Source organism: Martes martes (assembly GCF_963455335.1).
Source record: "Martes martes genome assembly, chromosome: 13".
Classification (NCBI taxonomy): domain Eukaryota; kingdom Metazoa; phylum Chordata; class Mammalia; order Carnivora; family Mustelidae; genus Martes; species Martes martes.
The window spans coordinates 27,065,136-27,088,703 of NC_137901.1; the positions used below are offsets into that span (position 1 = coordinate 27,065,136).

At 49.5% G+C, this 23,568-nt stretch overlaps 1 protein-coding gene across 3 annotated transcripts in view; it reads left to right on the plus strand.

Moving 5' to 3' along the window:
- LOXHD1 (lipoxygenase homology PLAT domains 1) overlaps nt 1-23,568 on the plus strand; it is a gene marked incomplete at both ends in the record, with an annotated part of 149,144 nt that overhangs the window by 62,561 nt on the left and 63,015 nt on the right. For 2 of the 3 annotated variants that reach the window (XM_080821495.1, XM_080821496.1), the window contains 8 exons: nt 4,868-5,022; nt 6,674-6,834; nt 10,530-10,606; nt 11,633-11,829; nt 14,217-14,409; nt 18,993-19,153; nt 21,472-21,949; nt 22,439-22,593. In XM_080821495.1, coding sequence (XP_080677621.1) covers nt 4,868-5,022; nt 6,674-6,834; nt 10,530-10,606; nt 11,633-11,829; nt 14,217-14,409; nt 18,993-19,153; nt 21,472-21,949; nt 22,439-22,593 — 1,577 coding nt within the window. The remainder of the gene's footprint in view (nt 1-4,867; nt 5,023-6,673; nt 6,835-10,529; nt 10,607-11,632; nt 11,830-14,216; nt 14,410-18,992; nt 19,154-21,471; nt 21,950-22,438; nt 22,594-23,568) is intronic. The other variant, XM_080821497.1, reaches the window with a different exon arrangement.

Consider the following 23,568-nt stretch of genomic DNA (forward strand, 5'->3'; position numbering starts at 1 on the left):
GGGTGTTTCATAGATAACTTTATGGGTTGATGAAGTTCCCTTTTATTCCTAGTTTGTTGATGGTTTTCTTATCATGAAAGAGTGTTAGATTTTGTCATATTTCTTCTGAGCCTATTGAAATGATCATGTTTTATTTGTTTTTTTATTCTATTTATGCGATACATTACATTAATTGATTTTTAAAACTGGTATCCTTAGGATAAATTCTACTTTGTCAAGGTGTATAATTCTTTATGTTGCTGGATTTGGTTTACCAGTATTTTGGGGGGGATTTTTGCATCCATATTCAGAAAAGAGATAGTTCTGTAATTTTCTTTTCTTGTGATATCTGTGTCTGGTTTGGTATCAGAATAATGCTGACCTCGTAAACTGAGTTGGACATATCCACCCCCCCCCCCAATTCTTTGGAAGAATTTGAGAAGAATTGGTATTAATTCTTCTTTGAATGCTTGGTAGAATTCGATAATGAAGACATTTAGGCCTGAGCTTTTCTTTCTGAGTAGTTCTTTAAAATAACCAATTTGATCTTTACATTTGTTATAAGTCTATTCAGGTATAGCCAGTTCTGGTGGTCATTCTTTTACTTTCAACCTATTTATGTCCTTTAAACTACATTTATTTCTGTAGTTAGATCCATTATCTATTTTGCCAATCTCTGTGCAATAGTATGACTTTTTTTGGTGTGTGACTGCTGACATCTTTCAGGCTACACTACCGCACCCCCTTCTGCCTGACATCTGGGCAATTTGATAAGAGGACTGGATATTCCCTCCCTTAGCACTGGTGGAAAGGTCAAGCCATGCAAGAACTGACCCCCTCAATTCCCCCGCAAGGGAACTCTTATCTCCTAATCACCATAAAATCACAAGCTAGTCACTCCTCCCTGCTTCTCAAACCATTTTTGGACCTTCTTGGAAATCTACAGTACTCTCCCAAGAACTCCTTATTAGGTGCATGATACATCTTATATTCATTCTTGGTACATGTGTGGCATCATCAGCCTTGATATCTGAGCAACTAGGGGGTGAAAGGACCCATCCTGTCTCTGCAGGATGACAACCACACTCTGCCTTTTGATTGAAATATTTAATCCATTTACATTTAATGTAATTACTGATATGTCAGGATTTGTGAATGCCATTTTGCTATTTGTTTTTTATGTCTCATGTCTTTTTTTGTTCCTCTCATTTTATATTACCACTTTTTTGTGTGTTAAAGAAATATTTTCTAGAATACCATTTTAGTTCCCTTGTCTCTTTTAATATATATTCTTTGTTATTTTTTAAAGGTTATCCAGAGAATTACAATTACCATCTTAACTTACAATAATCTAGTTCAGATTAATTCCAACTTAATTTCAATAATACACAAAAACTTTCATCCAATATAGGTTTGTTCTCTTCCCCCTCCTTTGTGCTATACTGTCATACAAATTACATCTGTATACATTATAAAGCCACCAATGAAGTTTTACATTTACTGCTTATCTGGAAATATCTTACTAGCACCTTCATTTTTAAAAATAGACTTTTTTTTTAGAGCAATTTCAAGTTTACAGCAAAATTGGGAGGAAGGTATAGAGATTTATCATATACTCCCTTCCCTCACACATGCATACCCTCTCCTTTATCATCATCCCCCCAGAGTGATACATTTGTTATAATTAATGAGCCTACATTGATACATTCTTAGCATCCTGAGTTCATGGTTTACTTGTGGAGCACTCTTGGTGCTGTACATTCTGTGGGTTTGGACAAATTTATAATGACTTGTATCCACCATTAAGGTATTATACAGAGAAATTTAACTGCCCTAAAAAATTCCTCTGTGCTCTGCCTATTTATCTCCCCTTTCCCTCCTACCCAAACCCTGGCAACCATTGATCTTTTTATATCTCCATAGGTTTGCCTTTCCCACCCTAACATTTTTTTTAACTTTGTCAAGACCTATAATTCACTGATTTTATTATCACCTTCTCTTATACTCAATTTTCTGTATACATGGCTTGGATTGCATGGGCCACCATTATAACCTACCTCTAAACCTTCCCTTACCTTTTCTGTCCTTATATCTCTGTATCATGCTTACCTGGATAAACCCTATCCTAGGTAAAGCCAACAAATGACCTTTTCAGTTATTGTAGCCTTGTAGACTCGCTGTAGGAAAACATGCAGCCTTGCAGACTGGTCTCATTTAAAATTCATGACTCAGTGTATCTCAGTTTGTACTCAAGGCTGTCCTACAATTTATCACTGCCCTCCCTCCAGTCCCTATAGTTATAGTTTTTTTTTTTTTTTAAGATTTTATTTATTTGCCAGAGAGAGAGAGAGAGAGTACACACAAGCAGGCAGAGAGGCAGGCAGAGGCAGCGAGAGAAGCAGGCTCCCTGCGGAGCAAGGAACCCGATGCGGGACTCGATCCCAGGACCTTGGGATCATGACCTGAGCTGAAGGCAGCGGCTTAACCAACTGAGCCACCCAGGCGTCCCGCCTATAGTTATAGTTTCTTAAACCCTAGCAAAGCTAGTCCTCTATCTATACTCTGGTCCTTCTTCTTCTTCCTCTCTAAAGAACTTCACTAGTTCTTCTCTCCCGCATTATCATTTTCTTTTTCTCTACAGGATCATCATCCTCTACATGACCCTGTAGATAATAATCTAGTACCTCACATCTTAAACATTTTAAAATAAAACTTTTCTAAACTCATACCCCACTCCATCTATTATTTCTCTTTTGTATTCTTCTTCACAACAGACTAAAGGAAAGGTTTACATCCAGGCATCCAGGTACTATATCTAATTTCCCACCTCCTATTCTGTACTTAGACTCTTGTTATAGGGCTTCTTCCCTTCCCCTACAATTTCACTATGGCTGCTCTTGTCCTTGACACCAGTGCTTTCCATGTAGCTAAACCAAAAGTCACTCTTTGTCCTCTGTGGCATTTGCTACAGACGATCATTCCTCCCCTCTCTCGATTTAGAGACATGTCCAGCAGTACTTTTTCCCCCTGCTTCACTGGCTGCTTCTCATCTGAGTTGCTGGCTTCTCCTGGGCTTGTCTCTAATGTTGGTGTCCCTCCATAATCTTCTCTATGGGAGATCTCATCTGGACTCATAGCTTTCAACGGAATCCATGTGCCAATGATGACCAAAGTCATGTCAGTAGTCCTCACTCTCCAGACACATATTCAAGTGCCACCTCAGCCTCTCTTTAGGAACATCTAATAGAGAGCACACATTTGTAATGAACAAACAGAACCATTGATTTCTGTCTCCAAACCTATCCTTCCCTCAGGCATGCCTACTTCTTACTAGAAATACTGTCTACCTGGTTACCCAAGCCAAAATCTAGGAGTCATCCGTGATTCTTCTTTGCCTCAATTACTTATGCAATCCATCACCAAGTACTGTTGATTCTACATTAAAAATATATCTCTAATCTACTGGCTTCTCTCCATCTCCACAACACCCCCAGTCCTAGGCACCCTCCTGTCTTTTCTAGACAACTCTAATTATTCTGCTAACGGGCCTCTCTGAGTCACTCCTTCTTCCCATACAATCAGTTCTCCGCATGGCAGCCAGAGTGCTCTTTAAAATATAATTCAGATCAGGTTACTTTTTTGCTTAAAGCCCTTGAATGACTTCCCATTGTATTAAAAAAAACAACCAAAGGGAAGTCACACTTCTTACCTTGACCTGTCATACCAATTCTGCCCCATGCTGACCTTGGTCCACTTCTGAACTTCATCGAACCCCCCTCACCCAAGCCCTACTGACCTTCTCTCTGCTCCTGGAACATTCGCCCCCTCATCCCCGTGGCAGTGCTTCACACTTACTCGCACGCTCTCCTCTCCGAGCTTCCTGCGGCTAGCTCCTTATCCTTGGCATCTTACCAGATGTCAACTTCTTGCTGCAAGCTTTTCTGCCTCTCCAAATCCTCTTCACTCCCTCACCATAACCCCTCCACTTCCACCCCACTCTAGGGCACCCCTCTCCCGTGTAATCTTTGTTGCAGACGTAACTCAGGAATTTTCCTGTTCATAATTTGCTATGATTTCGCTGTCCATCTTTCCTCTCCACCCGTCCACTCTCAAGTCAGATGGAAGCTCCATGGGAGCAGAAGTCTGTCTGTCTTGCTCACTGCTGAACCCCGGTTCTATAATGGTGCCTAGCACCTACTGGGCTTCAGCCAATAGATACAGGGCAAATGAATGAATGAGTGAGTGAATGAATAAATGAATTTCACTTTCTAGCATATTTGAAGTGAGGAAGGGAGGCTGTGATGTGCAGGGATGCCGGCCCGTCTCCTCCAGGGCACATTTTCAACAGGGAGAGAAGCTGCTGCCCCTCCCACAGTGACTGCATTTTGTGCCTTTCGGTTCAGAAGCAAAGCTCAGTCTGGCTCACAGAGGAAAGCTGTCTTCCGTGAGAAGTCAGGACACATGAGAATTGGAGAACAACCTAAGGCAGAAGAGTCTGCTGGGTTGGATAGAATCAAGGGTCGAAATGTTTTAATCAGACCTGTGGTCCCCAAACACTGCCCCTGCAGAGTCTCCTGGGGGGCATATAAACAGAGCAGTTTTAGGGATCCTACCTCGGGAAACTAAACTTGGAGAAGTCTCAGTGGAACACAGGAAGCTGCATTATTCCTACAAGAATTTCCCATGGGATTCTGATCCTTGAGCAGGCCCGGGAACCTCTGCTTTGTTTGGGAAGAGGGACCTGCAGGTGAGCTGCCCTTTGACTGGGTGGCATGGGGTTTGCAGCCCCGGCTGACCGGGTGCAGGGGAGGGGCACTTGGAGGCAGGAGCAGCAGGGCCAGTGCTGGGAGCAGGGGGCCATCAGTGTGTCCCTTTCTCTCCCCAACAGTGGCCCGGTACCGTGTGACCGTGTGCACTGGAGAACTCGAAGGCGCAGGAACCGATGCCAATGTCTACCTGTGCCTTTACGGTGACGTGGGGGACACAGGCGAGCGGCTGCTGTACAACAGCAGGAATGACACCGACCTGTTTGAGAAGGGCAACGTGAGTACAGCCGGCTCCGTCCCCGCCTACCCGGCCCTGGTCTGAGGTCCCCTTCCCCTGTCCTCCTTGTTTTGCTGAAGCCGATATGGGTGCCCTGGCCATCAGCGAACTAGCATACATGACACCCTCTGGGGTCCTGGGATGATCCAGCAGGGACTTGGAGAAACGCCCTGGAGGGGTCATGGTTCCTTCCCCACCTATAAACTTTGAGAAGGGGGCAGAACAGGAGGAATTTGGGGGGAGGAGCAGTATCTTTCTTCCTTCAGGGGTGGCCAGGAAGGGAGGGATGCTGGGCATCTGGTTTGTGGACTGGAGGACCCAGGCTAGTAGATAGCTGAGACTTTTGCCTTCTCCACTGCACATGACCACTGGGGGCACCTTCTCCAATTCCTTTTTGAAGGAGAAACCAAGAAAGATACTAAATGTGGGAGTGAAAGAGCTGGGTTCTGCCCTCAACCTCATCACTGATGTGCGGGGTACTCCCCCTCATTTTCCCCACCTGTCAAATGGGTTTCCTGGGTAGGTCATGTGGGACAATGGGGAAAGCGTCAGGCAGATCTGGGGGCAAACCCTGCGTGGGGCCAGTCGCTCCATTCCCCCAACCTATTTCCCCACATCTAAAACGGGGAAGCGATGCCCACTTGTGCCAGATGATATGAGAATTAGGAACACAGCTGTACCGCCTGGCCTGCGTCACAGAGCAGGTGCTCAGTAGGGTCATTATTGCAGTCAAGCGAGGCTCATGGTGCTTACCAGGTGAAGCCGATTTGCAGACTGACCTAGCACAATCCTGGGCTCTCTTCCCGCCTCTGCTGCCCCATCCTCAGCGAGGGCAGGGCAAACCCTGGAGATTGAGTGGAGGTCTCTCTCAGAGGCCACTCCAGCTGACCTTGGGGTCACAGACACAAGAAGGCTATGGTGATCAAAATAATCTGAGTGTTGTGGGTGGACCCAGGCTCATTCGGGGAGGGCCGGAGGGGGTGACTTCACATTGATTGATATGCTCTCTCTCCCATCCACACCCACCCTTTCCCACTCTTCTACCTCTTCTGAATCCTTTGTCCATCAATCAGTCACACCCTCGTCTTCCTGTTCCGGGAGGCTCCCAGGTGTGCTCGTGTAGGCTTGGCAACTCTCCAGCCCCTGCCGCACTTCTGCTGCCCCACTGGCAGGCAAAACTGTGCAATTAGCAAGACCACTGGTTCTCCTGCCCTCCCCAGTCAGTCCTAGCCATGCCTCAGAATCGGGCTGGTATCCTTCCGTAGCAGGAGCCCGAGTTGATTGGCCAAGGAATTAAGTCATGATACACGGTTAGTGACCGGTAACAGCTTATCCTATCCCTCCTCTTGGGGGATATGCCTTTTAGAAGGAGACCATAGGGAATGGCCACTGTTTAATCAGAAAATACAGCCCTGCCTTGCTGGGAACTTGACACTGAATGACTTTCCACTGGAAGTCTGCTCCCCACTGGGAGCAGCTGGAGGAGGGGTTAGACCTGTTCTTTCCAGGTACCCCTCAACCCACCTGTGACAGACCAGCAGCCCCACCCATCAGCCCCGGCTTTTCTGATTTCTGGGCCTGTGTCTCCCCTTGGTGTTTGGGTCCCAAGGGAGCCCCCATACCACCGGCCTTGCTGTCTTCCCCTCTGAAGGCCGACGAGTTCACCATTGAGGCAGTCACCATGCGGAAGGTGAGGCGGGTGAGGATCAGGCATGATGGCAAAGGCGGGGGCAGCGGCTGGTTCCTGGAGCGGGTGCTGGTGAGAGAAGAGGGGCAGCCAGAGAGCGACAACGTGGAGTTCCCGTGTCTCAGGTGCGTGGCCTGCTGCGCTCTGTGTGCTCCAGCTTCCGTCCGGGGCCCTGGCTTTGGGGACACTCAGCCCTGCCTGCTACCCCAGACCAGGAGTGTAGTCGTGGCTTGAAGAGGGAGCCCCTGCTGGTGGTGCTTAGACTGTCCCCACCCCACCTGCCACTGGTGTCAGGTGTCACAGGGGACCCCTGGCCTGTCTATTTAAGTACCAGAGTGTCGTTACTTTTTAAAGACACAGTACGGCAATTTCAGAATTTAACTGAGTTCCCGCGGAGGGAGCTCTGAACAGGTTCTGCCCCCTGCCTCTCGGCTTCTGCTCACAGGTGTTCTAGACTTGTCGGTAGCCATTTTCTCCCTGGGTCTTCACATCGTCTTCCCTCTGTACATGTCTGTCTCTGTGTTCACATGTCCCTTTTTTATGAGGACACTGGCCATTTTAGATGAAGACCTGCCCTAAGAACTTCATTTTAACTTGATTACCTCTATAAGGACACTATTTCCAAGTAAGTTCACAGTCTGAGGTCCTGGGGCTTAAGACTTTAACATATCACTTTTAGGGGACACATTTTAGCCCATAACGTGGCAGGTTGCCCTAGGTGTGGCAGTGGAGGTAGGGGGAAGGGACTACACCAGAGATAGGTCCTGTAGGTAGAGTTCATGGGATGTGCCCCCGAGAGAGAGAGAGGACTGTTGGAGACCCCAAGTCTCTGCCTTTGGTGGGTGGGTAGAGGCTGTGCTTCCCGTTGGGGCCGGGGAGGGGGGCGAGGAAGGCCTGAGAATGGGGCCAGAGTGGACTCTGGAGGCTTAGCTGGGGCATATTAGGTATGAGATGCTTGTGAGTTGAGTAGGCAGACTTCGGCCTTGAGAAATAGCTCCAGTAAGTGAGAGCACAGTGGTAGAATTTAAACTCAGGGAAAAGGATGGGATCCTGGGAGAGAGAGAACTGTGTGGACTGAGCCCTGAGACTGGTCAGTAGGAGGACAGGGAACCCAGAAAGGGGATGAGGAAAAAGTTGCTATGTCCACACTGTCTGCATGGCTATATGCATGGTGAGGGGGGAGCATGGGGCCAGGAGTCTAGCCACCTGCCTGCTGTGTGGCTTTGGGCACATTTCTTAACTTCTATGGTCTTCCGGGCCTTCCCGGCCAGCGCATGTCCCACAGTGATGGCAAGGGTGAAATGGGGTTGCCCTCTGAAAGGAGCCGGCTCTGCCAAAGACACAGGTGATGCTGATTGCAGGGCAGAAGGTCAGCCGAGGCCCCCAAAAGCCCTAGCGCCCTCCCTGCCCCCAAACACTTAAAGGGTTCCTGCAGTTTTAAGAAAGTGAATTCCCACCCCCTGCTGCGGCTTGTGCCATGGCATTAACCAACCCAGGGCCTGGGAGGCCTCTGAAGCCCCTGGGGGTAGAACCCGCCCTCCCACACTGTGGCTTCTTCACCTGATCAGGACATGCACTGCCTGAGGGATGGCACACCGGGCTTCTTTATCCACCTTCTCTGCCACGGACAGGTGGTGCCAGCGTGTTAGCTCTGGCAGCTGTGTGAGTGTGGTGTGCACACATGCACATTTCTTGTGAACTCGGGGAAAGAGCCATAAAATCACCAGCAGACAGGCTCACCGATTTTGCAGCATCTCATGCTGAACCCAGGCCCAAATGTCTGAAGCAGAAAGAAAATGACTATATTTGGAAATATCTATTAATACCCTTCAGTTGGAAGTGAAAATGACAAGCCATGGTGTCCCTTTACTGCTGGGGTGGGCCTGGGGATGGGTGAGTGGTAGAGAGAGTGGTGGGAGGTCTCGAGGGGTTTCCTGATGGCCTCGGGCCCCCTGGCTTCCACCCTCCCTGTCCCTAGGAGTGATGGCTGGGCCACACTCTGTGGCCTCTGTCTGTGGAAAATCCCGGTGACCTCCACGGGACAAAGGCAGAGGCTCCTAATGGGTTGATTGGAGGGATTTGGGGCAGCGGTCCCTGCTCTCAAATCTCTCTCCCATCCCCCCACCCCCATCATCAGGACCAAGAATTCTGCAATTGCGTCTTTCTATCTTGGAATCCCAGACAATTTTGGTGTTCGAGACTCGCAGCACCAAAACCCATGCCCAGTGTAATCACTTAGCTGCCGACTGACATCCTGTGCGAGCTAACAGCCAGCAGGCAGCGACATCCTGTGGGAACATAAGATCACGTGCTTGGGGAGGGAGGGCAAGAGAGAAGGGATGGGGACCCTACCCTCAGCTGGGGTATGTTGGCAAAGGGAGTGTGGTTTAGGGAGGCCTGAGCTCCGTGTCAGGAGGGCTGGAGGGGAGGCCATGCCTTGGCTTCCTTTGCTGGGTTCCGTGGCCAGGGAGGCAAGTCCTTGCCAGGAGTGAAATAGGGCTGGGTTGCCAAGATGAGCTCTGACGTAGAGGCAAATGGGGAGACGCTGATCAAGAGGCGAGCCCCTTGGCTTCCCCACGGCACCGGAGAACATCGAGGGTGCCTCTTCTGCTGCCATGACCTGTACCACGGACTCTTGTGAGCACTGGGGCCTGGGTGTCTCCCCTTTGCAGTCATCTGATTTCTCTGGCTGCATCCCTGTGCTCCGTGGGGAGGGCACTTTCCGGGTGAACCAGTCCAATGCGTTGCCCCCAGGTGGATGGCCAGCAGAGAGCTGGGGCCATGGCCCACTCCGACGAATAGAAGAGTCACCGCCATCAGACCCAGCCCTGTAGGGTCCAGACCCAGCTTCTCTTTGTTGGCAAATCTCATCCCTCCTTGAGGACTCCGAGCAAGCCGCTTCCCCACAAACTGTCCTCATTTCTTAAATTCCTGTTGCACTTACTTTGGTCCCGCAGCCATCCTTTCCCTGGCCTTCAGTGCCTTGGCTAGTCTATCCCATCTTCTTTGTCTTTTAATTAAAGATTTTATTAATTTATTAGAGAGAGCGCCCTCATGTGCACGAATCGGGGGAGGGGCAGAGAGGGAGGAAGAGAGAATCTCAAACAGACCCTGTGCTGAGTGCAGAGCCCGTCATGAGGCTCCCTCTCCCGACTCTGAGATCCTGACCTGAGCCAAAATCAAGAATCAGCTGCTTAACCGACTGAGCCCCCTCAGGCGCCCCTAGTCTATCCTATCTTAACTAGACGGTAGGTTCTCTAGGGGCCGAGCAGTGTCTTACTGATGTCGCTGTATCTTTTCTGCCTTCTTGCCCTCCCCAGAGCCCTCGCACAGCGCCGTGCACACAGTAGGCTCTCCCAAAAAGAGGTGATTTTTTTTGCTGAGGGCAGTGAACCCACGGTGTTCTTGGCTTTCAAGACAAAATCTTTACTGAGTGCCAAGGTCTTACATCCTGTGAGCCTTCTCGTTATCCCCGCACGCTGGCTACTCTTCCCCTCACTACCTTCCAACCCCAGGGGCCTTTGCTCAGCTCCTGCCCGATCTGCTCCTTCCCAGCATGTGCTGCTCCCTCGGGAGGGCACCTCCCTCTTCCCCCAGCCAACTCCTTGCCACCTTTCCAACCTCAGCCAGTATCCTCTCCTCAGCGCAGTCCTCCTTGCCCAGTCTGGGTGGCGACCCTTTGTTCTCAGCTCCCGTAGAGTCTTTTCCTCTGCTGAGTGCCCAGTTCTGACCTCCTTGGTGACCCTGCAGGGACAGCGGGACAGTGGGTGGTTGGTCGTTGGCCACTCAAAGAGCTAACAGCCCCTTGTCTGCCCACCAGGTGGCTGGACAAGGATAAGGATGACGGTCAGTTGGTCCGAGAGTTGCTGCCCAGTGACAGCAACGCAACACTGAAGAGTGAGTCGTCCTGATGACCAGGTGGCGGGTGTGTCCCCGGTGAGGGAGGTGCCCTCCCCTTTCTGTCCGGAAGCCAGCCCTTGGAACAAGCATGAGCTCTTCACTTCATCCTACCCCGAGCCCTTGCTCTAAGTAGCCCCATGATGGGGCAGGGCTGCCTTCCTCTCTGTGGGGGTCCCCTCATGGGCAACACTGGGATGCTGACCCCTGCTTGGCCTGCCTACAAGGTGTGAGTACACCGAGAACAGGAAAGCATTCCAAGAATACGAGGCTAGGGAGGGTGGAGAGGAAGAGGCTCTGAGGGAAGATCTGGAATTTTCTTCGCAATCTAGGCTGCGTACACAGCAACTTAATGGCAATGGGTGTGGGGCCCTGAGCGCACACAGGCCTCTGTGGATATGAGTGACAAAGGCAGTAACACTAGCCAAACAGGCATTTTTATCCTCCCTTAGGCACAGAGAGTACGGATCTTTCCAGGTGATATAACGGAGCATCATCAGCATGGTGCCCTGTTTCATAATGGGGCTGTAGCTCCCCAGCAGAATTTCACCCCTGGCTGGCTCCTCCTGAACCGTTGACATCCTGAGCCAAACAAGTAGCCTTCTAAGCCCCTGATCCCTCGCTTGTAAAGCCAAGATCAGAACCCTTAGCAACTATACTGCACATGTCCTTTGCAACACTGTCTGCAAAGCTCGATGCTCCTTTGCCTCCATTTCCTCATCCATCAGATCAGAAACTGGACAAGGTGGTTGCCTTAGGTCCTTCAAGTCCCTTGCACTCCGTATTCTTGGAGTGCTTTCCTGTTCTCGGTGTGCTCACACCTTGTGGGCAGGCCAAGCAGGGGTCAGCATCCCAGTGTTGCCCATGAGGGGACCCCCACAGAGAGGAAGGCAGCCCTGCCCCATCATGGGGCTACTTAGAGCAAGGGCTCAGCGGCTGACCCCCAGCCCAGTGTCCCACCCCGGCTGCACACCATCCTCCTGCCCCAGCCCTTCCCACCCGACCTGCTCTAACCCCTCTCCCTAGACTTCCGCTACCACATCAGCTTGAAGACAGGGGATGTCTCTGGGGCCAGCACAGACTCCAGGGTCTACATCAAACTCTACGGGGATAAATCTGACACCATCAAGCAAGTCCTTCTGGTCTCCGACAACAACCTGCAAGACTATTTTGAACGTGCCCGGGTGGATGAGTTCACCCTTGAGACCCTGAACATTGGAACCGTAAGTCTCCTTCCCGAGACCATGCGACATGGTCTCACTTGCCCCGTATATATCCACATGTGGATGCACAGTCCCGCTCACATGCATGTGCACACATACTTACACATCACATGCATACACACACTCACATGCACAAAGAAGGAAAATGCCCACTTGGAGGTAAGTGAGCTGCGTAGTTTTCCTCTATGACTTAGAGCAGCAGAAGATACATGAACAGTAGGGAAGCTTCTGCAGTCCCTTTAGGGGTGGAATGTCTATTTTTAGGGTCTGTAGTCCCAACATTTCCTTTACCTGCATAGTCAAGACCATGGTGGCTAGGTCCCAGACACTGGAGAAGGGGACACCGACATGCAGGGCAGGAAAAGAGGGGCTGAAAATACTTCCCAGTTTCAAACTCGAGTGTGCATCTGAGGTAGTCTCAGGAAACTCGTTTCAGTGCTCACCCTGAGCAACACTGGAGAGACTCTGCTCTTGAAGATGGCACCTGACAGTCTCCCTCTGTCAAGGGCCCCGGTGGCCCTGCTGCCAGCAGTCTGAGCTCTTCATCTGGAAAAGCACAGATCTAACCCCCTTATAGAGTTGGAAACTTTTCTAGGAATTTCTGAGCTGGGCTTCCTATTATCACCTGTCCTTCTCAAGGTGTGGCTAGCGGCAACTGGGAGGCTAACAAGCTCCCCCGTCTGCAACCTTACACTTTCCTGCAATCCGTTTCCCTTCTCTCTGAGCCTCACCCTATTTTAGATACTCCATGAACGTGCTCACAGGGAAAGAGCTCCTTTCAGTCCTTTATACCTTGATGGTAATGAGCTTGAATCAAGATCTTCCTTCATTAAAACATATTTACATTTTCAGCTGAATTAATAACCGTAGAGTGAAATGCTTTTCCTTTCATTGAGGACTTCTGGCAACAGCTAGCAGATAGATGAAACATCTAAGGGAAGGGGATTGCTGTTTGGGGCCTTTCCCTGTATTTCTGAAATGTCCCCTCCCCCAGCAAGCAGTGTGGCTTAAGAGGTTGGGAGGGTCAGTTTGGCTGCTGATTGCCTGAGGCCCCTCCTTTCACTTCCTGCCAAGCCAGTGACTTCATCTTTGTTTGCCTCATTCCTTCTAACAACTGGGGATGCTAATGGGACTGCTGTTTGCGGTAACTATGTTAATAATACCCCAGCCCCCAACAGTCATCTCTAGCTGCTGTTGATGGAACTGTTGCTCCAGGGAGGTGCTAGGCCTTCTGGAATGGAGAGAACTTAAGGAGTTCTGTCCTTAAGGAGCTTCCCATTGGGTGAGGCAGAAGACCCTTGTCCCTGACTTTACTCATCCAGCTGGTCCCGTCACTGTCCCAGCACCACAGTGAAGCTCTCCTGTGACCCTTGGTGCCCACCGGAAAGGCTGTCGGGCTTTGTAAAGAAGGCTGGTTTCCTTCCCACAATTCCAGGGGACCCGGGCTACAGGCACGCAGTTATGATGGTGTTTTCATTATCAGCTCAGAGAGGCACTTCATACTCCTAAGAGCAAACACAGGGCTTGGAAGGACAATCCTCTCAAACTAGCCTTCTGGCCCCAAGCTCATGGCTAGCATTACCTCTCCAAAGGATCACAGAGACGATCTGGGCGGGGAGGCTTGGCAGGGATCTCAAAGGCTGGTTGATCATTCCACCTAATGTGAGAATTGCCCTGCAAACAGCATTTCGAAAAAGCACTGAAGCTGTTTGAACATCGAAGAACCAACTCGTCCTAAGGATGATAACACAATGATCTACGCAGTCTGTGTGAAATGTAAAGATGTTAACATGTAAAATAGCCAAGCAAGTAGACTGTTGAATGTTACTGGGGAGAGAAGGATGTTCATCAGGGCCAAGAGTGAGAGGAGGGTGTGAGCATAGAACCACAGAGAGGCTGTCCTGAGAGGTTGTCCACTTATCCGGTCACCTCTAGACGGGTATGTCAAAGAAGAAATGCAGAAAAGACGTACCATAGTGTATTTTTTAAAACAAAACAAAACAAAACCCAATCAATAGCATGGCTATCAGAAGCAAATGGTTCATGTTTTGAATGTTTGGTTTCTTATACGGGTGCTGCCCAAGTACGTGCTGGAGCTTTCAAAGTTCACGCCATACCCAGGGTCCCCCACTTGCTTCCCACCTCTTCCCTGAGAGGTGAGCTGTCTTAAGAGGAGGGATGGGAGGCTCCAGGCAGCTGGCTGATGGTGGACAAACCTGGGACCCAGCCTCTTCCTGCTGAGACCCCCTCTTCTGGGGAACTGAAGATCTGGGTTGAGGACAGCAGTTTGTACCAGTGTTGGGTGGGGGCGGGGTGGGGAGGGGTGGAGGCATCAAGGTTTCCACGCACCAGCTCTTTGCTCACTTACACCCTGGGTTTCCTTCCAGATCAGTCGGCTGGTGATTGGGCATGACAGCACGGGCATGCACGCCAGCTGGTTCCTCGGCAGCGTCCAGATCCGCGTGCCCCGCCAAGGCAGGCAATACACCTTCCCCGCCAACCGCTGGCTGGACACGAACCAGGCCGATGGGCGCCTGGAGGTGGAGCTCTACCCCAGTGAGGTCGTGGAGATCCAGAAACGTATGGGATTAACAGTAATGGGACCATAAGCATTGTTTCCCCTGTGGGCTGGGGCAGTGGGGAAGGGGGAGTGACTGTGGGGTGACTTGGATCTTGTTTCTGAGTGGGAGGCTGAGGGGAGATAATGGGGCTTCTGACTGCCTGTGTATCACGGCTCTTGGAGGGGCAAAAGGGCTCATTGGACAGATGGTGAAACTGAGAACTCAGTGGAGGAGACATTTTTTTCTGGAATAAAGGCAGTAAATGACTCTATTAAGAGATGTACGTTCTCAGCCCTGTGTGCAATAGTTTGAGACCTAGTCCGTGTCTTCCCCCGGGAAGACTGGTGGAAGAGATAAAGCTGTTTATTTGTACATTTATTTAATAAGTATATATATTGACTGTTTCTCTGAGCCAGCACTGCCCTAGGCACAAAGTAGACCAAGTCCTTGCCCTTGTGGAATTTACCTGCCACCAGGGGAGGCAAACAATAAATACATAATATAACGCCAAGTAGGAGCTATGAAGAAAATGAAGCAGGACAGGGTGACAGTCATGGCATGGGGGTGGAGGACATTTTTGGACAGGGTGATAAGATCGCCAAATGAAGGTGAAGCTCATTCGTACATGACGTGAGAGCCATAGTTATGGGAGGGGTCAGAGAAACGAGAGATCATCTAGAGGGTCAGGAAGATAGTGGCAGAGAATGGATGCAGAGGATGCCACTTCCCTCACCTCTGCATTTCTACATCTACCCTGAACGCTACTGCCCGAGGCTCACTTCCACCAGAATCTTCCCTGGGAAGAACCCCAGTGTGAACTCACCGCTTCCTCGCCCAGAGCTACTTGTGTCTTTTCAAGTGTGCATTTTCTCTCCCCAGCCACCCTGTAGGTTCCTTGAGGGCTGGGTCACATACACATACATGCTTTGTAATGGTATCTGCCAGTGTGAAGAAATCAACTCTTTTCCTCTTTTTAGAAATTAAAACTTGATTTCCACCACAGTAATACGGGTACAAGTTAATAAGATGCAGATTTTTTAAAAGGAGTAGCTACCCTTACCATTCCCTTTCTTCAGAGGTAACAACTTTTAAATGACTTTCACTTGTCCTCTGAAATTTATCTCTATATTTTTAATAATTTGCTTACCAGTTTCTTTATTATTTTCTTCATGGACATTAATTCTTGACTTCCTACAATCGAAGAGGATCGTTTAGCTCTGTGAACACACGTGTGTGTGTGTGTACATACACGCTGCCCCTCCTTCCAGTCTTCAATAAAATTAAATCTGTGTTCGATTTTTACATTATTATGACTATGTAAATATCATTCACTGCTGGGACACATGTTGTATGATGATTGCATTTCAATTATGGCACAACTTTTTGTTTTCTGAAGTTAGTAGTAGCCTCATTTTTTATTTGTATGGTTTTCTATATACCCACCTGTCTGTATTAGCGTGCTAGGGCTGCCGGAACAAAATACCACGACTAGGGGCTTAAACAACAGATACTTCTTTTCCTGCAGTTCCGCAGTTCCGGAGGCCAGATGGCCAGGATCTGGGTGGCTGGAGGTCAGGTTTCTTCTGAGGCCTTTCTCTCTGTCTTGTGGATAGCTGCCTTCCTACTGCATATTCCTATGGTCTTTATTTTGGGCATTTGCATGTGTGTGTCCTAATCTCTTCCTTTTATAAAGACAGCTGTCATATTGGATTAGGGCCTTACCCTAATGGCCTGGATTTTACCTTAATCTTCTCTTTAAAGGCCCTATCTCTGAATAAGTCACCTTCTGAAATACGAGGGGCTAGGCTTCAATAATGAATTTGGAGGGGAGACAATTCTCCCTTAATATCATTTTATCTTCATCCCTCAAGTAGAACTAAAATTCTTTTCATAAGTCCAAACCCAACAACAATTCTGTTTCCTCTCTACCCTCTTCCACTTACTCCCTGTCCCAAAACATTCCTTTAGGAACCTCAGAGGGTTCTAGGCTGCCATGAAGCTGTCCTTTGAGTCTTCCTTTTGGCCATCTTTTTGGAAATTCCTTTCTTTTTTCTTCTTGTTGGATCTCCTGTTTCCTGGACTTCATGTCTCCCTCTTTGGTTTCTTCCTTCATTTCATTTCTACTGAGTAGCTTCCTGAGAAAAGGTGCATGGAAGAGAAATGTCTGCAAATGTCTCACAATTTATAAGGAATTTGGCTCATTACAGAATTCTGATTTAGAACTCATTTTCCCTTAAAGTTTAGAAGGAATTATTCTACCATCTTCTAGCTCCCAGTGTTGCAGCTGGGAAGTCTGATGCCATTCTGTTATCCAACTCTTTGGGATTTTTTTTTCTGTCTAAAAGTTTATAGGATTCTAGTTTTATTTCTGGCATTCTGATATTTCATGATGTCCTCACTGCCTTTTGTGATTTTAATTTCATTGGTTGTTCTGGGAACTCATGGGCTCCTTCTAGAAGCATTTTTTAATCCTGGGACTTCTTTGGATATTACTTCTTTGACAATTTCCAACTCTCCATTCTCTGTATTTTTTAGAATTGAGCTCTGGGTGAGATGTTGGAATGCCTCTGATTTTCTTACCTTTCTATCATTTGTCATTTTGTTCTTGGGAAATTTCCTCTTTTTGTTCTTATGAACTGTCCTTGACTTTATCCTTGCAATGGAATATCTTATTTCAGCTACCACATGTTGATTTCCGATAGCTGGTTCTTGCTCTCTGAATGCTAATTTTTATCTCTCCAAGTTTCCTTTAATCCTGGCTGCTTATTTCTCTAGGATCTGAGAGAGGGAATGGGGTTGGGGTTTTCTCCATTTGGAATGTCAGCTTTTACTGAATCTCCTCATTGTCCAAACACTTACCCACTCTCACCCCCAGCTGATCCTGGTGTCTCTAGTTCAACTTCTTTAGGCTCTCAGCCAGTCCTCTTGCCTTCCACCCCAAATCTCTCACATAACTACGGTAATGGAAGATCCTCCATCTTCTTGAAAATAAGTCTTATCTTGGAAAAAAAAATCATGATATCATCTTATGACATTGCTGAGAGCACAAGTCTTGCAGTAGTCACTAAAAAACTATGATCCCATTGGGTTATGGACATTGGGGAGGGTATGTGCTATGGTGAGTGCTGTGAAGTGTATAAACCTGGTGATTCACAGACCTGTACCCCTGGAGCTAATAATACATTATATGTTAATTTAAAAATTAAAAATTAAAAAAAAACAACTATGATCCTATAGTTCTGGTAGACATTTTGCTCTTCTCTGGAAAATGTCCTCTAGTGGTGCATACCTGTAACACATTTCCACCCCCTAACTGCTGGATAAAATATTACTTCAAAATACAGACAACTCTTTAGCCTCTGCCTTCGGCTCAGGTCATGATCTCAGGGTCCTGGGATCGAGCCCCACATCGGGCTCTCTGCTTGGCAGGGAGCCTGCTTCCCCCTCTCTCTCTGCCTACTTGTGATCTCTCTCTCTGTCAAATAAATAAATAAAATCTTAAAAAAAAATACAGACAATTCTTTCTGTGTAGATGTATCTGTTGATATCATCTGAAAGATGCATATATTTAAATGAAAATTATTATTTCAGGGGTACCTGGCTGGCTTAGTGTGTAGAGCACGAGATGCTTGATCTTGGGGCCATGAGTTCAAGCCCCATATTGAGCATAGAGCTTACTTTAAAATATATATATATTTTTTCTATTAATTATATTAATATATAATATGTTATATATCATCTATATCAATATATGATTATATTAATATATATTATTTATATAGAAATATGTTTTTGTATTAATATATATTAAATAAATATATATATAATGTGCACCTGGGTGGCCCAGTCAATTGAGTGTCCAACTCTTGGCTTCAGCTCAGGTGTGATCTCAGGGTCGTGAGGCCGAGCCCCTCATCAGGCTCCACACACAGCACAGAGTCCACTTAGGTTTCTCTTTCCCTCTTCCTCTGCCTCTCCCTACCCCACGTGCACATGCATGCTCTCTCTCTCAAATAAATAATAGATTTAAGAACACACACACACACACACACACACACATAATATTGTAATTTCAACCTCTTGTCCTTTACTGAAAATAAGGAAAAGAGACAAACACACAGCCTTTGCTTCTTTCTGATCTGTGGTGTCTGCCCAGGGGTAGGCACACAGCAGAGAATGCTAGCTGACATATTGACTGTTCCTCATTCCTGGCTCCAGAAGTCATATGTGGTGCAGTGAATGACTGGGCTTTGGAGTCTGATTGCTTGAGTTTGCCATTTCTACCACCTACTCAGTTCCTCTGAGCCTTAGTTTGTCAGCCTACAAAATGGGGATGATAGTCCTCATCGTGTTGCTGATGAAAGGATTAGAAAATTATAAGGATAGATATTAGATAATGATAGATAATGAAGGGTAATGATAGAAAGATAGATAATGCTAGACAGATAATGATAGATAATGAAAGAAAGATATTAGATAATGATAAAGATAATGCCTATGAAGCCCCAGACACGGTACAGGGTCAGGAATGTCTGTTTTGTTCCTCTCCCTGCCATTGTGAATATTACTGACTGTCCCGTTTGCCCCCATGTGCCCACCCAGTGGTCCATTACGAGGTTGAGGTCTGGACGGGGGATGTAGGCGGTGCAGGCACCACTGCCCGGGTCTACATGCAGATCTATGGCGAGGATGGCAAGACAGAAGTGCTCTTCCTCTCCAGCCGCTCGAAAGTTTTTGATCGTGCATCCAAGGACACATTCCAGGTATGTGGGGGTAAGGCAATGGGGGTGTCCACAGAGCCCCAGTGGGTGCTCCAGAATGAAGGGATTGAACTTGATCTCATCCCTGGCTTCTTAGAATCAACCTGGGAAGCTTTAAGAGAAAAAAAGGGCTGCCTGGCCCACATCCAGATCAGTGAAATCAGAACCTCTATGGCAGGTGGTATGTTTTCTGGGTCATGCTTCTAGAAGCTCTCCTGGGGAGTCTAACATGCTGCAATTCTGAGTACTGCTGGAGTCGATGGTTCTAATTTGGCCAAGTGTAGCATGAGGCCCCTGATTACTGCAGCCATTGCCAGCTCTGGTTCTACTGCTCTCCCGGCCTGTGGGCAGGGCCATGCTTCCCACGCCGGACCTGGGGAGGAGTCTCATGGCTGTGTTCTGAGTGCCCCAGGACTCTGTACTTCCCTTTGAGTAGAAAAGAAGAAGAGATGAGGTTGTGAGCATGTTGCTGATGGGAGAGGAGGATGCAGCTGTGATGGCCCTTGGGGGACACAAGAGTGTTCTAGATGGGATACTAGTGCATGTGTGTGTGCAGATATGTGTACGCAGGGAGCATATTCATGCTGGGTGTTCTCTGTGTGTTTGCGTGCCACAGACAGCCCTCAGCAAAGATTCCTATCCCCGTGCCCAGCAGAGAAGGGCCTGGCTGAGCTGGCCCAGGGGCTTGGAACGTTAGCGCTGGAGGCAGCTTCACTGAGTCCAAGCGCCCATTACACAGCTGAGGAGGTAGAGGCCCTAGCAGTGCACATCTCTGAGCCTTGGATTCTTCATGAGTGCAAACCTAGCTTTAGACTACCTCCCCAGCCTGCTTCACAGTTCTTGGAAGGAGCAAAACAGTCCATGTCAGAGAAAGTCCTTGGGCAATTGTGACCAGCTGTGGAGACGTAAGAGAATGGGGCATCTTCTGGTGCCACCAGGCTGAGTGGCTGGAGGCAGTGTTGGACGCGGTCACGGCTGGGCAGACAGATGTGGGCAGAGGGGAAGGTTGGCAGGCCTGCCTGCAGAGGTTGGTGGCAGAGATGCTGTGCTTGGAAAATTCTGGAGAGGAGATTTCATGTGCTGAAGAAGGGGCTTACCAGGTCCAGAGCTCATCCTCTCAGTAGCTGACAAGAAAAAAATGCCTCTTTCTCGGGGCTCCTGGGCTCCATTTTGGCTAGTCATTTCCTCAGAAAGGTGGATTTGGCTACACCGTAGCTTCATGAACAGAGTCAGAAGACCTGAGTTCTCATCTAGGCCTGGACTTCCATTACAGGGCATTGAGCAATGCATGGGACAGCCCCAGACCTTAGTTTCACAAGGACACGTGTGAGAAAATTGGTGGCACCAGACTTTGAAAAGTGTCAGACACCCAGAAAAGCGCCCATCAGTGGGGAACCCTAAGAGTGGCACAACCAGCAGGTCCCCCATGTGAGCCCCCCTCCCCTGGACTCTGCAGGGGCTGGACCTCACTGCAGTGTGAGGCTTAGTACAGAGTGGCAGACCAAAGGCTTGGGGACCCGATCTTCTGAAGAAAGCTAAATCCACCCCCACTGCCCTTTGAACCAGCTGTGTACCAGACCCTGTGGGGGACAGAAGCAGTCCCTGTCTTTAGGAATTCCCATTCCAGTGGGCAGGGGCAGCTCATGTGGACAGGGAGGGCATCTGGGACAGGCCAGGACCATAGCCAAGCTTGGGGGGTCCTCTGTGCTATTGGGGATGGAAAAGGCCATGTGCTGGGGGAGGGGCTCAGGGCTCCTGGGGATGTGGGTGAGATTTTTTTGTTTTTTAAAATAACACTTTTTTCTTGCTTATTACAAAAGTTATATGTGATTTATAATTAAAAAAAAAAACTTTGGAAAGAGAATGCAGAAAAGCACAAACTAAAAAGGAAAGTAGTGATAAAACTCAGAAAACAGGATGAATAGTTTTTACTTGGTGGTAGAGGGAATAAAAACATTCTGGGTGGGGGGAGCGCATGAAGACAGCTATGGAACTGGGAGGATGAGTGTGAGTGCATGTGTGTGCATGCATGTGCCTACATGGGGTAGGGGAGAAGAGACAGGGACCCCATCCTGACCATCACCCAGGATTAGAAGGAAGTAAGTTTGGGTGGAGGGTGGGACCTACAAGAGGTCCTGGAGGGCTGGTCCAGCAACCAGGCCGAATGTGGTAGGAGCGAGGGAGCCGGTGGAAGCTTCTGGACTCGAGGTCCCGGGGCCTCCCCGTCCTGTGGCTCCGCATGATGGCCCGCGCCTGGCTCCACAGGGGAGGCGGGGAGGACGCCAGGGGCCGCCCCAGCCACTGCCCTGTGCTTTGCACAGCTGGAGGCAGAGGATGTGGGCGAGGTCTTCAAGATCCGGCTGGGGCACACGGGCGAAGGCTTTGGACCCAGCTGGTTCGTGGACACGCTGTGGCTGCGGCACCTGGTGGTGCGGGAGGTGGACCTCACGCCCGAGGAGGAGGCCCGGAAGAAGAAGGAGAAGGACAAGCTGCGGCAGCTGCTCAAGAAGGAGCGGCTGAAGGCCAAGCTGCAGAGGAAGAAGAAGAAGAAGAAGAAGAAGGGCAGCGACGAGGAGGACGAGGGGGACGAGGAGGAGGAGTCCTCGTCGGAGGAGTCCTCATCAGAGGAGGAGGAGGAGGAGGAGACGGAAGAGGAGGAGGAAGAGGAGGAGTTTGGGCCTGGGATGCAGGAGGTGATTGAGGAGTACAAGTTCGAAGCCCACCGCTGGCTGGCCCAGGGCAAGGAGGACAATGAGCTGGCTGTGGAGCTGGTGCCGGCAGGCCGGCCGGGCCCTGAGCGTAAGCCTGCGGAGGGGTCAGCCTGTCTGCTGAAGGGGGCCTAGTGAAGGGGGTGTCCAGCTCTCCTGTCACCTGGCGGCCCCAGAGGGGGGCACCCGACATGGTTCCCAAGCAGGTCCCCTGACCTGTGTCTGAACTGCCACCACGGACAGGTCTCTGTCTTGGCTTAGCTCTGCCCCGTCCTGTGGCTCTCGGGAGGGGTCGGGGACTCCAGGAGGAGCCTGGATATAGTTCACTATGATTCCCAGGGGGGAGGATGAGGTAGGAGGGCGGCCCCGGACATTTTTCCGTGACTCCCAACCTCTTGGGCTTCATGGCAAAGGAGGGTCTTGCGTGGGGAGGAGGGATCCGTTCAGCTCCAGGTTAGTGCAAGGGAGATGAACCTATGGTGCCTTCCCGCTCCCAGGAGCTGGCTGCATCTGAGAGCCTGAGCCTCAGATCCACCCTGAGCGGCGCTGTCCTCAACGCTGCCTTTTTCTCTGTCCCCAGCCAACACCTATGAGGTCCAGGTGATCACAGGGAATGTGCCCAAGGCTGGTACCGATGCCAATGTCTACCTGACCATCTACGGTGAGGAGTATGGGGACACAGGCGAGCGGCCCCTGAAGAGGTCGGACAAGTCCAACAAGTTTGAGCAGGGACAGGTAGCGTGTGGGCTCTCTGGTCCTTGGGCTGGTGGTTGAGACTCTGCTGATCCCCAGGCCACCCCCTGCCACCCACCAGCGCAATGTCCAGCAGGAAGCTTTGTCCAGTCCACCCAAGTGTCATGGCAATGGGTCCCCCATAAGCACTGGTCCTTTGTGCTGCGGGACGTAAGAAAGGCCCGGGGAGGGGGTGTTGAGCACCACAGAGTGCGCAGGAAATAACCAGAGATAATTTAGGCAGCAGAAGCTCAGGGGCTAAGTGGCCGGAGCAGGGGTTCAAGGAGGAAGTGCTGATGGCGCTTTGGGGAAAACATGGTAGGAAGGAGAGCTGTACCCTGGGCCATGGTGGGTGACTGTGGTATAGACATCTAAGGATGACAGTGACAGGTGTTCCGCAGGGACGGGGCCGCAAGACAAAGAGTGGGCTGGAAATGTGGAAGGCCAGCTTGAGGACAGTGACTCTTCCCGCTGTGCTGTGTTCATGCTGAGCTGGGGTGGGCGCTGCCTCTGGGAAGCCTGAGGAGCGCGGTGACGGGGAGTGGGGCATGAGAGCCTTGAAAGCAGGTTGAGAAGCCTGGACTGCATCCTGCCTACTGTGGTAGGAGCCACCAAGACTTTCGAGTGTTGAAAGAAGTGCACACAGGCCCCTCTTCCGGGGATAGTGGGAAATGTGTAAAAAATCCAGCTGTCTTCCTTGTGCTTCCAGATTTTACAGCATGAGATGGAAGACTGTTCCATCTCACCTTTCTCATTCTTACCCCTGATCTCAAAGCCACGTTCCCTCCTCAACACAGAGCAAGAAGAGAAAGAAACCAAACCCACAAGAGCACCCGTGGGCTCCTCTGATGTACTTCAGAGGCTGTCTGCTTTCTCTTCCAACACTCCCTTGCCATGACTTGAGGATTAGGGCTTATTTCATGTTTTGATACTTTCCTTTAGAAATTATAGCCATTATGATCCCAGATTGGAAGAAAA